The following is a 15080-nucleotide window of genomic DNA, read 5'->3' on the forward strand; positions in this document are numbered from 1 at the left end:
GTCTCAAAATAGAAAGGTAGTAAGTATACTTGTATATAAATCTCATAAAACTGACTTACTGTTTAATAGGAAACACATGGTATAAGAAGGGCAAGGCCATTTTCCTTTTTCTTTTTTTTTTTAAAGATTTTATTTATTTATTCATGAGAGACACAGAGAGAGAGAGAGAGAGAGGCAGAGGGAGAAGCAGGCCCCGTGTAGGAAGCCTGACGTGGGACTTGATCCCGGGACTTCAGGATCATACCCTGGGCCAAAGGCAGGCACTAAACCACTGAGCCACCCAGGGATCCCCAGCAAGGCTATTTTCAAAATAAAACTTAACTATGGGATCCCTGGGTGGCTCAGCAGTTTGGTGCCTGCCTTCGGCCCAGGGCATGATCCTGGAGTCCCAGGATCAAGTCCCACACTGGGCTCCCGGCATAGAGCCTGCTTCTCCCTCTGCCTGTGTCTCTGCCTCTCTGCTCCCCGCCCCCATGAATAAATAAAATCTTAAAAAAAAAAAAAAAACTTAACTAGTATACCCCCTAAATTATATTTCCTGAGCCTATTCTTTTATTTCGCTGCTCATATTCATATTCTCAAGGGCTAAGGTACCCAATGCAGAAAAGATAACAACAATAACAAAAAAGTGAAAAAAAGGACCACAAAACATGTTAAACACTGCAGTTTTATTTCTTGGAATAACAAGGGCTGTGCAGATATATTTTATAATCCTAATACTATTTTGCTACCATCCATGAACATAACTAACCATGCTCTTAACCACTACAACTGCCCTTAACCAGAAATATCATTCCTGGGAATTCACCCTGAGAAACTAGTTCAAAAGAAAAAGGCTCAAGATACAAAGAGATATCTAAAAGCATTACTCAAAAATAACAACCAAAAATGGAAATAACAGCCTTTAAATATAACAACGTAGATTATTAAGAAGCTACTGAAAATTAAGGCACAATAAAAAATATCTGATATATGAAGTGAAAAATACATATCTATGGGGATCCCTGGGTGGCTCAGCGGTTTAGTACCCGCCTTTGGCCCAAGGCGTGATCCTGGAGTCCTGGGATCAAATCCCATGTCAGCTCCCGGCATGGAGCCTGCTTCTCCTTCTGCCTGTGTCTCTGCCTATCTCTCTCTCTCTCTCTCTCTCTCTCTCATGAATAAATAAATAAAATCTTTAAAAGAAAAAATACCTATCTAGGGGCACATGGGTGGCTTAGTCAGTTGGCTGTCTGACTCTGGTTTCAGTCCAGGCTTTGAGCTCTTGGGTCTCAGGACTTGATTTCACAGGTTGTGAGGTGGAACCCCAAGTAGGGCTCAGCAGGGAGTCTGCCTGAAATATTCTCTCTTCTACCCTTCCCCAGCTCTCCCTCTCTTTCTCTCTCAGATAAATAAATCTTAAAAAGGAAAACACATATCCATCATTTTAAACTTAAGAGAACCTTGTCAGGGGATCCCTGGGTGGCTCAGTAGTTTAATGCCTGCCTTCGGCCTAGGGCGTGATCCTAGAGTCCCAGGATCCAGTCCCACGTCAGGCTCCTGCATGTAGCCTGCTTCTCCCTGTGTCTCTGCCTCTGTCTCTCTGTCTCTCTCTCTCTCTCTCTCTCTCTCTCAGGATCCAGTCCCACATCAGGCTCCTGCATGTAACCTGCTTCTCCCTGTGACTCTGCCCCTCTCTCTCTCTCTCTGTCTCTCATGAATAAATAAAATCTTAAAAAGAAAAAAAGAAAATGTAACCAATTTTCAAAGTACTTGTGAAATGTGGTATACAAAATATTTTTGTTAACAGGAGATATTCCAAGCACTGTTAAAACCACATTTTCAGGGACGCTTGGGTGGCTACATGGTTGAGCGTCTGCCTTTGGCTCGGGTCATGATCCCAGGGTCCTGGGATCGAGAGACCTCCATTAGGCTTCCCTCCTACTTCTCCCCCTGCCTGTGTCTGTGTCTCTCATGAATAAATAAAATCTTAAAAAAAATAACACATTTTCATAAATGGCAAACTTTGGAGTCCTTGCCATAGATGAGAAGCATACTGATCCTTTAATTACTAAATTTCTTGATAATGGACACTACTAACTTTTCCCTATGTAGGCTGTAATTTAACCACTCAACAAACATGTATCAAGTCCTTCTATGTGTGAGAGATTAGGTTACAATGGCAAACAAGTAATCATGTAATTACAATGACACACAATAGCTTTTTTTTTTTTTAATTTTTTTTTTTTTTTTTTTTTTTATGATAGTCACAGAGAGAGAGAGAGAGAGGCACAGAGACACAGGCAGAGGGAGAAGCAGGCTCCATGCACCGGGAGCCTGATGTGGGATTCGATCCCGGGTCTCCAGGATCGCGCCCTGGGCCAAAGGCAGGCGCCAAACCGCTGCGCCACCCAGGGATCCCGACACACAATAGCTTTGTCAGAAATAATGAGTGCTATGGGAATCAAAGGCTAAGCTGTGAATTCAAATAGGAAAGTAGAAATAATAGGACTTTCCAGCTCCAACCTAAAAGAGGATTAGAAGTTAGCCAAAGGAAAGAGAAGCTAAGAAACAATATTCCATCAAGAGGACATAATGTGGGCAAAGGTCAAGAGGCCAAAGGGAGTAAAGCATGTTAAAGGATCTCCAGGCCAGTGTTGCAGGACAGAGTATAAGAAAAAAGTGAGATATGGATATAAAAGCAACTGGAGACTAGATCATGCAGGGCATGCAGACAGCAGGAAAAGATGGACTTCATGTGAAAAGTAATGATGATCAGGGATGCATGGGCGGCTCAGCGGTTGAGCATATGCCTTTGGCCCAGGGCATGATCCCAGGGTCCTGGGATCGAGTCCCCATATCAGGCTCCTCTTCCTCTGCCTGTGTCTCTGTGTCTCTGTGTCTCTCATGAATAAATAAATAAAATCTTTAAAAAAAAAAAAAAAAAAAAAGAAAGGAAGGAAAGAAAGAAAGAAAGAAAAAGAAAGAGAAGAGAAAGAGAAAGAGAAAGAGAAAGAGAAAGAGAAAGAGAAAGAGAAAGAGAAAGAGAAAAAGAAAAAGAAAAAGAAAAAGAAAAAGAAAAAGAAAAAGAAAAGTAATGATGATCAGCTTTAAACAGTCACATCATCAGACTGTGGATTAGAAAAATCACTGCTAGGCAGCCCCGGTGGCGTGGCGGTTTAGCACTGCCTGCGGTCCAGGGTGTGATCCTGGAGACCTGGGATCGAGTCCCACGTCAGGCTCCCTGCATGGAGCCTGCTTCTCCCTCTGCCTGTGTCTCTGCCTCTCTATGTCTCTCATGAATAAATGAATAAAATCTTTTAAAAATTTTTAAAAAAAGAAAAATCACTGCTGTAGAGAGACATCAAGAAGTTAAGCGAGGAAACCCTGTAAGTACCTAATCAGGCAATCAATCCACTGATAGTGACCCAATCAATCTAGGGTAGTACGGCAATCTTCAGTGTTTATATCCAGTATTTCCAGCTCTCCCTTTTTAGAGAACTTGGAACCCCTTGTGTCTGGGTACAGCCCTGTGACTAGCTCTAGAAAATGAGTTGTGAGAGATAGTGATGTCTCCTCTCCAGGCAAGAGGATCTAAACTGCCAGGAAAGATCTTCAAGTTCTTTTTCCTGCTGGCACTGAAACCAACAACTTTTGAAATATCAGGTACTCTATGAGTCTGGGTCCTTTCAGTGATTATAAGGCGCTAACATCTTTGCCAACAGATGATAAACACGTGGTATGAAAGAGAAACAAATCTTTGTCTTTAAGCCACTGAAATTTTGTAGTGGTTTTTTTTTTTTTTTTAATTTTTTTAATTTTGTAGTGTTTAAAAAAAAAGAAACCCACAGACCCAAATTCATTGCACTTTGACCAAGTTCCAAAATTGGTGCTTAAACTCCTAAATCTGGGAAACGAACTAGGGGTGGTGGAAGGGGAGGAGGGTGGAGGGTGGGGGTGACTGGTTGGCAGGATGAGCACTGGGTGTTATTCTGTATGTTGGCAAATTGAACACCAATAAAAAATAAATTTATTTTTAAAAATTGGTGCTTAATATAACACAATAGTTACAGTTCCAAACTCCCTCAGAAAAGTAGGGACACCTAGGTGGCTCAGCAGTTGAGTGTATGCCTTCGGTTCAGGGTGTGATCCTGGGGTCCTGGGATCAAGTCCCACATCGGGCTCTTTGCATGTAGCCTGCTTCTCCCTCTGCCTGTGTCTCTGCCTCTCTCTCTCTCTCTGCATCTCTATGAATGTATAAATAAAATATTTAAAAAAAAAAAAAAAAAGGTAACAGTCTAAGACTAAACTCAAAATAAGAAAAAAAGGAAATAATGGTGACATAGAAATAAATAAAATAAAAAATAGAAAAACACAAAAGAAAAATAAATGAAACCAAAGTTGGCTTTTTGAAAAGAACAAATAAAACACAAATTCCTATAATCAGAAATGAAGGTCGAGAGGAATTATCGTTACCAACCTCATAGAAATCAAAGGATTCCAAGAAAATATTGGAAAACTTTAGACAATGTAGATAATGAAATGGGCAAACTCCTAAGAGGATACAAAACACCAAAATTAACTCAAGAAGATAACAGATAACCTGAATTTCTACAAGAGCTTCCCACAAAGGAAAGTTCTAGCCCAAATAGCTTTACTTGTGAACTCTACCAAACATTTAAAGGGAAAATTATCAAACCTTCATTAACTCTTCCAGAAAACAGTGGAAAAGGGAACACTTTACCAATCATTAGGCCAGAAATACACTAGTGGGCACAAGAAAAGTATACAAATCATAAACCTCATAAATATAAACACAAAATTCCTATACAAAATACCAGCAATCTGAATTCCATACCTCATATCATAACGAAGTAGGATTTATTCTAAGAATGCCAGATTGGCTTAACATCTGAAATCAATTAATGTAATATTAATAAAGAACAAGAACAACATGATCTCAATAAATGCAGAAAAAGCATTTGACAACATCCAATATCCATTTAAGATTAGAAACTCTCAACAAACAAGACATAGACAGAAACTTCAACCTGATAAGGGGCATCTACAAAATCTATACAGCTAAGATCATACATAAAGGTGGAAGATTGAATGCCTTTCCCCTAAGATCAGGAACAAGGGAAAGATGTTCACGCTCACCATCTGTAGTCAACATCATATAGTCCAAGGAGGAAAGGAGGAAAAGAAGGAAGGGCATTCCAAAGGCATTTGGAGATCCCTGGGTGGCTCAGGGTGTGGTTCTGGGGTCCCAGGATTGGGTCCGCATCAGGCTCCCTGCATGGAGCCTGCTTCTCCCACTGCCTGTGTCTCTGTCTCTCTCTGTCTTTCATGAAAAAAATAAATAAAATCTTTTTTTTTTAAAAAAAGGCATTTGGAAAGGACAAAGTAAATCTGTCCTTCACATATGACATAATCTTGTACATAAAAAGATCCTACAGAATTTACACACAGAACTAGAAACAATGAACAAGTTCAGCAAGGTTGCAGAATACAATATCAAAATATCAATGTACAAAAAACTATTGTATTTCTGGGGCACCTGGGTGGCTAAGTATCTGCCTCGCTCTGGTCATAATCCCAGAGTGTTGATCAGCAGAGTATCTGTTTCGCTCTATGCCCCTCCCCCATTCATATTCTCTCTCTCAAATCTCATTAAAAAAACTATTTTAAAAATCTATTGAGGGGATCCCTGGGCGGCTCAGCAGTTTAGCACCTGCCTTTGGTCCGGGCCTGATCCTGGAGTCCTGGGATCGATTCCCGCGTCAGGCTCCTGGCATGAAGCCTGCTTCTCCCCCCTCTGCCTGTATCTGCCTCTCTCTCCCTCTCTCTCTCTGTCTATCATGAATAAATAAGTAAAATCTTAAAAAAAAAAAAAATCTATTGTATTTCTATATACTAACTAATGAATAATCCAAAAATCAAAGTGAGAAAATAGTTTCATCAACAATATCAAAAAGAATAAACTACTTAGGAATAAATTTAATAACATAAACATAGGGCAGCCCCGGTGCCCCGGTCGCTCAGCAGTTTAGTCCAGGGCGGGATCCTGGAGACCGGGGATTGAGTCCCACATCCGGCTCCCTGAATGGAGCCTGCTTCTCCCTCTGCCTGTATCTCTGCCTCTCTCTGTCTCTCACGAATAAATAAATAAAATCTTAAAAAATAAAAAATTAACATAAATGTAACACTTATACATAAATACTATAAAACTATAAAAAAAGAAATTAAAAACCTAAATTGATGAGAAGATATCCATGTTCATTGCCTGGAAGACTTACTATTGTTAAGATAGCAATTCTCCCCAAATTGATTTTTTTTTTTTTTCCCAAATTGATTTATAGATTCAATACAATCCCTATAAAAATCACAAATAGGGGATCCCTGGGTAGCTCAGCGGTTTAGCACCTGCCTTCGACCCAGGGCGTGCTCCTGGAGTCCAGGATCAAGTTCCCCATCAGGCTCCCTGCATGGAGCCTGCTTCTCCCTCTGCCTGTGTCTCTCTCTCTCTCTCTCTCTCTCTCTCTCTCTCATGAATAAATCTTTTTAAAAAATACTAATAATTAAATAAAAATTTAAAAAAGCATGGATGTCTGCGTGGCTCAGCAGTTGAGCATCTGCCTTTGGCTCAGGGCATGATCCTGGGGTCCCAGGATGGAGACCCACCATCAGGCTCCCTGCATGGAGCCTGTTTCTCCCTCTGCCTGTGTCTCTGCCTCTCTGTCTAAATAAAATCTTAAAAAAAAATAAAAATAAAGTTAAAAATATTTTTAAAACCATATACACACAATGATATCACTTTATAACTACTAAAATACCTATAATCAAAAAGACAAGTAATAACAAGATTTACAAGAATGAAAAAAATAGAACCCTCATGCAATGATGGTGAGAATGTAAAATGTAAAATGGTATCGTCATTTTGGTAGTTTCTTAAAAAGTTAAACATAAATATACCACATTACTCAGAAGTTCCACTCTTAGGTACTCTATCCAAGAGGAAAAAAAAGTCCACAAAAAAGCTTGTACATTAATGTTCATAGCAGCAGCACTATTCATAACAGTCAAAAAGAAATAATCAAAATGTCCACTGACTGATGAAGGAATAAATAAATTGTAGTATACCCATACAATGGATTACTTGCCAGCAATAAAATAGAATGAAATACTGACACATGCTACATATAGATGAATTCTGGACCAAAAAAAGACCAGCAAACTGAATCCCACAATAAATAAAAAGAATTATACACCACAACCAAGTAGGATTTATTGCAAGAATGCAAGGACTGGTTTAACATCTGAAAAACCAACTAATGTAATATATATCATGTTAATTGCATAAACAACAAAAAAGAACACAATCATCTCAATAAATGCTATATAAAAGAAGCCATACACTAAAGACTACATATTGTTAAATTCCATTTATATGAAATATCCAGAAAAGGCAAATATACAGAGACAGAAAGTAGACTATTGTTTATTAAAAAAAAAAAAAAAAAAAAGACTTTTTTATTTATCTGGGGCAGGGGTGGAGACAAGAAGTGACTGCAAATGGGTGCAAAGGATCTTTTGAAGATGATGGAAATGTTCTAAAATTCAATTATAGTAATGACTGCACATTTCTGTAAATTTACTAAAAATTTTTGAATTGTACACTTTATTTTTTTTTTTTAATTTTTATTTATTTATGATAGTCACACACAGAGAGAGAGAGAGAGAGAGGCAGGGACACAGGCAGAAGGAGAAGCAGGCTCCATGCACCGGGAGCCCGATGTGGGATTCGATCCCGGGTCTCCAGGATCGCGCCCTGGGCCAAAGGCAGGCGCCAAACCGCTGCGCCACCCAGGGATCCCTGAATTGTACACTTTAAACGAGTGAACTAAACAGTATACAAATTAAAGTTATTTTCTGAAAAGATAATAACCTAAATTCTACCTATAATACAAGACTATTAACATCTTAAAAGCGATATATTCTCTTATCATTACATTCCCTTATACTTAACAGTATTTAACAATAAATACGGATGGATGTTGGACTAAAAACATGAACTTGCCATGACTAAATGGTTTTCTGAAAAATAAAAACTAAACAATCCTAAAGTCAATTTTACTAACCAGAATTCTGTTTAGAGCCTGATGATCCTCCATGTTCTAGCTTTGCTTTCTTCTTCTTTGATGATGATGATGATGATTCAGAAGATACTGAACGTTTTTCTACTACAGGAGTGGAGAGAGCTCGTTTTTTGAACAGCTCCCGTTCTCTCAACAGGCTTGGATCCATAATTCTGCAAAGATATAAGTAAGTATCTTTAATACAGGCTCTAATCATTCAAACATATAGACCAAATCTCTAGCTCCCAAGAAGAATTACTTCCAAACAAAATTATCTTTTATTACCAGCTCTCCAGCATTTGTATTTATTCATTTAGTCACTCACTTAAAAATCTTTAATTAGTGCCTATTGTGTGCCAGGCACTATGCTAGACACTAATAAAAAGAATTATTCTCTAAAGCTCCAGAACTATACTGTCCAATATGATAGCCACTGGCCACATGTGCCTATGGAACACCTGAAATGGGGCTAGAATTGAGATGCACTTTAAGTATAAAATACAAATCAGATTAAAAACATAGTACAAAGAACTTTTAGAATTACTGAATTTTTTTTTTTTTAAGATTTTATTAACTTGGGATCCCTGGGTGGCGCAGCGGTTTGGCGCCTGCATTTGGCCCAGGGCGCGATCCTGGAGACCCAGGATCGAATCCCACGTCAGGCTCCCAGTGCATGGAGCCTGCTTCTCCCTCTGCCTGTGTCTCTGCCTCTCTCTCTCTCTCTCTGTGTGACTATCATAAAAAAATAAAAATTTAAAAAAAAAAAGATTTTATTAACTTATTCATGAGACACACAGAGAGAGGCAGAGACATAGGCAGAGGGAGAAGCAGACCCCTCGCGAGGAGCCTGATACAAGACTTGATCCTGGGACTCCACAGTCACACCCTGGGAGCCGAAGGCAGACACTCAACCACTGAGCCACCCAGGCATTCCTGATGAGATATTTTAGATTACACGTTGATGTGATAATATTTTGGATACACTAGGTTAAATAAAATATTAAAATTAGGTCACCTGGATGGTTCAGCGGTTTAGCGCCTGCCTTCAGCCCAGGGTGTGATCCTGGAGTCCCAGGATGAGTCCCACATCAGGCTCCCTGCATGGAGCCTGCTTCTCCCTCTGCCTAGGTCTCTGCCTCTCTCTCGAATAAGTAAAATCTTAAAAAAAAAAAAAAAAAAATTTCCCCAAACAATATGATCATCTAATACATAAAAAGCATTTGACAAAATAAAAATCTGTTCAGGATAAAAATTCTCAACAAAGTGGGTTTAGAGGGAACATACTTCAACATAATTAAAACCAAATGTGAAAAACTCAAAGTTAACATCATACTCCGTGGTAAAAGCTTTTCCTCTAAGATGAGGAATAAGACAGGGATATCTACTTTTATTCAACACAGCAGTGGAAGTACTAGATGTAGTAATCAGAAAAGAAAAAGCATCCAAACTTGTGGGGCACCTGGGTCAATTAAGTGTCTGACTTTGGATCAGGTCACCATCTCAGAGTCCTGGGATTAAGTCCCACATCAACCTTCATGCTCAGAAGGAGCCTGCTTCTGCTTCTCCCTCTCCTTCTCTCTACCCTTCCCCCTGCTTGTCCTGTCAAATAAGTAAATAAAATCTTTAAAAATATACATATTTTTAAAAGGCAAACTAGTAATGAACACATAAAACTGTTACTATTTGCAGAAGACATAACTTAATATACAGAAAACCCTAAAGACGCCACCAAAAAAAATAGTACATGAATTCAGTAAAGTTGCAGGATATAAATCAATATACAGGAATTTGTTCTGTTCCTATACTCTAATAACAAAGTAGCAGAAAAAGAAATAAAGAAAAACAACCCCATTTACAACTGCACCAGAAAGAATAAAATACCCAAGAATAAATTTAATCACAAAGACCTACACTCTAAAAACTCTAAAACATTGATGAAAGAAACTGAAGATGACATAAATGGAAAGATATTCCACATTCATGGATTAAAAGAGTATCATTAAAATGTCCTTACTTCTTAAAGCAATCTTCAGATTCAATGTAATCCCAATCAAAATACCAATAGCATTTTTTCACAGAACTAGAACACATAATCCTAAAATTTGTATAAAATCACAAAAGAGGGGTACCTGGGTGGCTCAGTCCCTTAAGCATCTGCCTTTGGCTCAGGTCATGATCCGAGATCCTGGGATCAAGCCCCACGTCAGGCTCTCTGCTCATCAAGGAGCCTGCTCTCTCTCTCTCCCTCTGCCTCTCCCCCTGCTTGGTGTCTGTCTTTCTCTCTTAACAAAATCTTAAAAAGAAAACAACACAAAAGACCCTGAGTAGCCAAAGTATTCTTGAAAAAGCAGCACAAAGCTGGAGGTATCACAATCCCAGATTTCAAGATATACTACAAAACTATGTAGTATGGCTCTCTCACAAAAAGAGACACCTAGGGATCCCTGGGTGGTGCAGCGGTTTGGCGCCTGCCTTTGGCCCAGGGCGGGATCCTGGAGACCCGGGATCGAATCCCACATCGGGCTCCCGGTGCATGGAGCCTGCTTCTCCCTCTGCCTGTGTCTCTGCCTCTCTCTCTCTCTCTGTGACTATCATAAATAAATAAAAAAATTAAAAAAAAAAATTAAAAAAAAAAAAAAAGAGACACCTAGATCAACAGAACAGAGATCCCAAAAACAAATCCATACCTATGTGGTCAATGAATCCATGACAAAGGAGGAAAGAACATACAACAGGGAAAAGATAGGCTCTTCAACAAATGGTGTTGGGGAAAACTGGACAGCTACATGCAAAAAAAAAAGAAAAAACCCATGATGAAACGGGACCATTTTCTTACACCACACACAAATATAAACTCAAAATGGATTCAAGACCAGATGTAAGATCTGAAACTTTAATAAAACTCCTAAAAGAAAACATAGACAGTAATCTCTTGGACACTGTCCTTAGCAACTTTTTTTCTAGATAGGTCTTCTCAGGCAAGGGAGACAAAAGCAAAAATAAACTACTGGGGCTTCATCAAAATAAAAAGCTTGTGCACAGCAAAAGAAACCACCAACAAAAAGATAAACCTACTGAACGACAGAAGATATTTGTAAATTATATACCCGATAAGGGGTTAACATCCAAAATACATAAAGAACTTATATAATTTAACACCAAAGGCAAAAAAACAAAAACCCACAACCATGGAGTTCAAGCCCCTATTTAAAAACAAATGAATAAAATAAGATACTTGTTGAATGATCTGTGGCTTCCCTGGTTATACTGAAGCTGCTCAGAACTGGTGTTTTACAACTGGGGGAAAAAGAAAAAAACAAAACAAAACAAAAACAAGAGTCCTGGGCAACCTGGGTTGCTCAGTGGTTTATCGGCGCCTTCCGCCCAGGGTGTGATCCTGGAGACCCCAATGAGTCTCGCGTCGGGCTCCCTACAGGGAGCCTGCTTCTCCCTCTGCCTGTGTCTCTGCTTCTCTGTTTCCCATGAATAAATAAAATCTTTTTTTTTTTAAAGAACTCTAGTCCCACCTCCTTCTAAATCAGAAATTTTCTGTAGATATTTTTAATAAATTTTAATCCACAACCACTCTGATTAAAAAAATGGGTAGAGGATCTGAATAGACATTTTTCCAAAGATGACATACAAGTGGCCAACAGATATATGAAAAGATGCTTAACATTACTTAATCCAGGGAAATGCAAATCAAAAACCACAGTAAGATTATCACCCAACGTGGGCAGCCCGGGTAGCTCAGTGGTTTAGCACCGCCTTCAGCCCAGGGTGTGATCCTGGAGACCCGGGATCGAGTCCCACATCAGGCTCCCTGCATGAAGCCTACTTCTCCCTCTGCCTGTGTCTCTGCCTCTCTCTCTCTCTCTCATGAATAAATAAAAATCTTAAAAAAAAAAAAAAAAGATATCACCCCACATTAATCAGAATGGCTAATATCAAAAAAAAAAAAAAAAAGAAAAAGAAAAGAAAGACCAAGTGTTGACAAGAATGTGGAGAAAGGCAACCCTCATGCACTGTTGATAGGAATGCAAACTGGTGCAGCCACTGTGGAAAACAGTACGGAAGTTCAAAAAAATTAAAACTAGAAATACCAGATGATCCAATAATTCCACTACTGGCATTTACCCAAAGAAAACAAAAACACTAATTCAAGGAAATATAAGCAGCCCTATGCGTATTGCAGCATTATTTACAATAGCCAAGATATGGAGGCAACCCAAGCATCTGTCAACAGATAACCTGTGATACACACTCACAAGGGATATTAGCCATAAAAAAGAGTTCTTGCCATTTGAGACAACACTGCTAAACCTAGAGGATACAATGCTAAGTGAAATACCCAGAGAGACAAATACTGTATGATTTCATTTACCTAAAAAAAAAAAACAAATGAACAGACTCAATTACAGAGAACAAACTCATGGTTGCCAAAGGAGAGGTTGGTGGGGAAATAGGCAAAATAGGTAAAGACAATAAAGAGATATAGACTTCCAATTTTAAAATACCTAAGATGAAAGTATATTACTAAATATACTCAATAATAATGTTGCATGGTGACAAATGGGGACTATACTTATGGTGAGCACTGAGTAATGTATATAATTGTTGACTCAATATGTTGTACACCTAAACCTAATAAAACATTGTAGACACCTAGAGTCGATTATACTTTTTTTTTTTTTTTTTTAAAGAAGTCCCCGAAAACGTGTGGTTTAAAACTGGTGAACTCTCAGGATGCCTGGGTGGCTCAGCAGTTGAGTATCTGCCTTTGGCTCAGGTCTTGATCCCAGGATCCTGGGATCAAGTCCCACATCAGGCTGCCTGCATGGAGCCTGCTTCTCCCTCTGCCTGTGTCTCTGCTTTTCTCTCTCTCTCTCTCTCTTAAATAAATAAAATCTTAAAAAAAAAAAAAAAAAAAAAACCTCGTGAACTCTCTATTAAGTAAAATCAAAAATTTTACTCCAATTAAAAAAATTGGATTAAAATTAGTTAAAAATATCTACAGAAAATTCCTGATTCAGAAGGTGGTGAAACTAGACCTCTTTTGTTTTTTTCCCAGTCCTAAAACTCCAGGTTTTTTTTTTTTTTTTTGTAGTTTTATGGTTTTACTAACACAAATATGACATGCACATAATGTCAATTCATTTTCTTTGCTGAGCAGCCTGGCATTGGGATTGGTGACTCTGATGGCCAGCTGAGTTGCTCTTTCCACAATGGCTTTAGGGTTCTTGGAGGATACATTGTGAGCAATCTCTGCACAGTAAGATTTGTTGCACATCAGCAACACTTCAAGCTCCTTGACATTGTGGACTAGGAACTTCCTGAAGCCACTGGGTGCTTCATGTGCATGTGCTTTGTTTTCTTGTCGCTCCCACAACCAATGTTGGGCATCAAGATCTGGCCCTTGAATCTTCTGTGTACCCTACTGTCAATGCCTCTGGGTTTCCACCAGTTGTGCTTAAATTTGACATATCGGTCTGACTGAATGAACTTATGAACATATCGGTGCTGGATGAACTTCTTGGTCCTCTTTTTAACGATCTTGGGCTTCACCAGAGGTCTGAGGGCAGCCATGATGCCCAGCATCAATGGCTGCCCTAAAACTCCAGTTCTAAGCAACTTCAGTACAACCAAGAGCCACAGATCATTCATGGATTTTATTTTATTCATTTGTTTTTAAGTAGGGGCTTGAACTCAGAATCATGAAATTGAGACCTGTGCTGATATCAAGAGTCGGATATTTAACCTACTAAGCCACCCAGCTGACCCTCAACAAGTATTTGATTATGTTCCTCTCTTCTTTTACAATCCAATAATCATACTACAGGGTATTCAACCAAGGAAAACAGAAACTCGGGATGCCTAGGTGGCTCAGCTGTTGATAGTCTGCCTTGGGCTCAGGGCATGATCCTGGTCTGGGATTGAGTCCTGCAACAGGCTCCCTGCAAGGAGCCTGCTTCTCCATCTGCTGGTGTCTCTGCCTCTCTCTCACTCTCTCACATGAATAAATAAATAAAATCTTTAAAAAAAAGAAAGAAAAATTACAAAAACTAATTCAAAAAGATATATTCACCCCCATGTTGACTGCAGCATTATTTACAAGAGTCAAATTATGGAAGCAGTCCAAGTATCCACCGATAAAGGAATGGATAGAGAAGATGTGGAATATATACACAACAGAATGATTCAGCCATAAAAAGAATGATATCTTGCCATTTGCAACAATATGGATGGATCTGGAGAGTATAATGTTAAGCGAAATAAATCAGAGAAGACAAATACCATATAATTTCATTCATATGTGGAATTTAAGAAACAAAACAAAGCAAAAACAGACCCTTAGCTATAGAGAACTGATGGTTACCAGGGGAGAGGTGAGAGAGATGGGTGAAATAGGTAATGGGGATTAAGAGTACACTTATCTTGATGAGCAAGGAGTATCAAATTGGTGAATCACTGTATTATACACCTGAAACTAATACAACACTGTACGTTAACTACACTGGAATTAAAAAAAAAAAAAAATTAATTCCTCTCTTCACACCAGTAAGCACAGAATAAACTAATGGTTGCCAGAGAGGAGGTGGATGAGGGGAATATGGGGGACATGGGGATGGGCAAAATGGATGAAAGGGAGTGGGATATACAGGCCTCCAGTTATGGAATGAATAAGTCATGGGGATGAAAGATTTAGCACAGGGAATAAAGTCAATGGTATCATAATAGCATTGTACAGTGACAAATGGTAGCTATACTTCTGATAAGCATAGCATAAGGTACAGAGTTGTAAAATCACTATTTTGTATACTTGAAACTAATGTAAAATTGTGTGTAAAATACACTCCAAAAAAGAAAAAAGTTCCCCTCTTGTTTGAACTCTCCCAGAATATGTGGAAGCACAACAAGCTGACCATGTAAATGATTTTTGCATTCTTCACAAGCAGGGAAGGA

The 15080-nt window shown here is 38.9% G+C and overlaps 1 protein-coding gene and 1 pseudogene across 1 annotated transcript in view; both read right to left on the reverse strand.

The window, feature by feature from the left end:
• GTF2E2 (general transcription factor IIE subunit 2) overlaps positions 1-15080 on the reverse strand; it is an 84860-nt gene that overhangs the window by 66944 nt on the left and 2836 nt on the right. Inside the window, exon 2 of the mRNA XM_041753517.1 lies at positions 8121-8290. Coding sequence (XP_041609451.1) covers positions 8121-8286 — 166 coding nt within the window. The 5' untranslated portion in view covers positions 8287-8290. The remainder of the gene's footprint in view (positions 1-8120; positions 8291-15080) is intronic.
• On the reverse strand, positions 11409-13703 carry LOC121488690 (annotated as a pseudogene).

The sequence above is a fragment of the Vulpes lagopus genome, chromosome 4 (genome assembly GCF_018345385.1).
Source record: "Vulpes lagopus strain Blue_001 chromosome 4, ASM1834538v1, whole genome shotgun sequence".
Lineage (NCBI taxonomy): Eukaryota > Metazoa > Chordata > Mammalia > Carnivora > Canidae > Vulpes > Vulpes lagopus.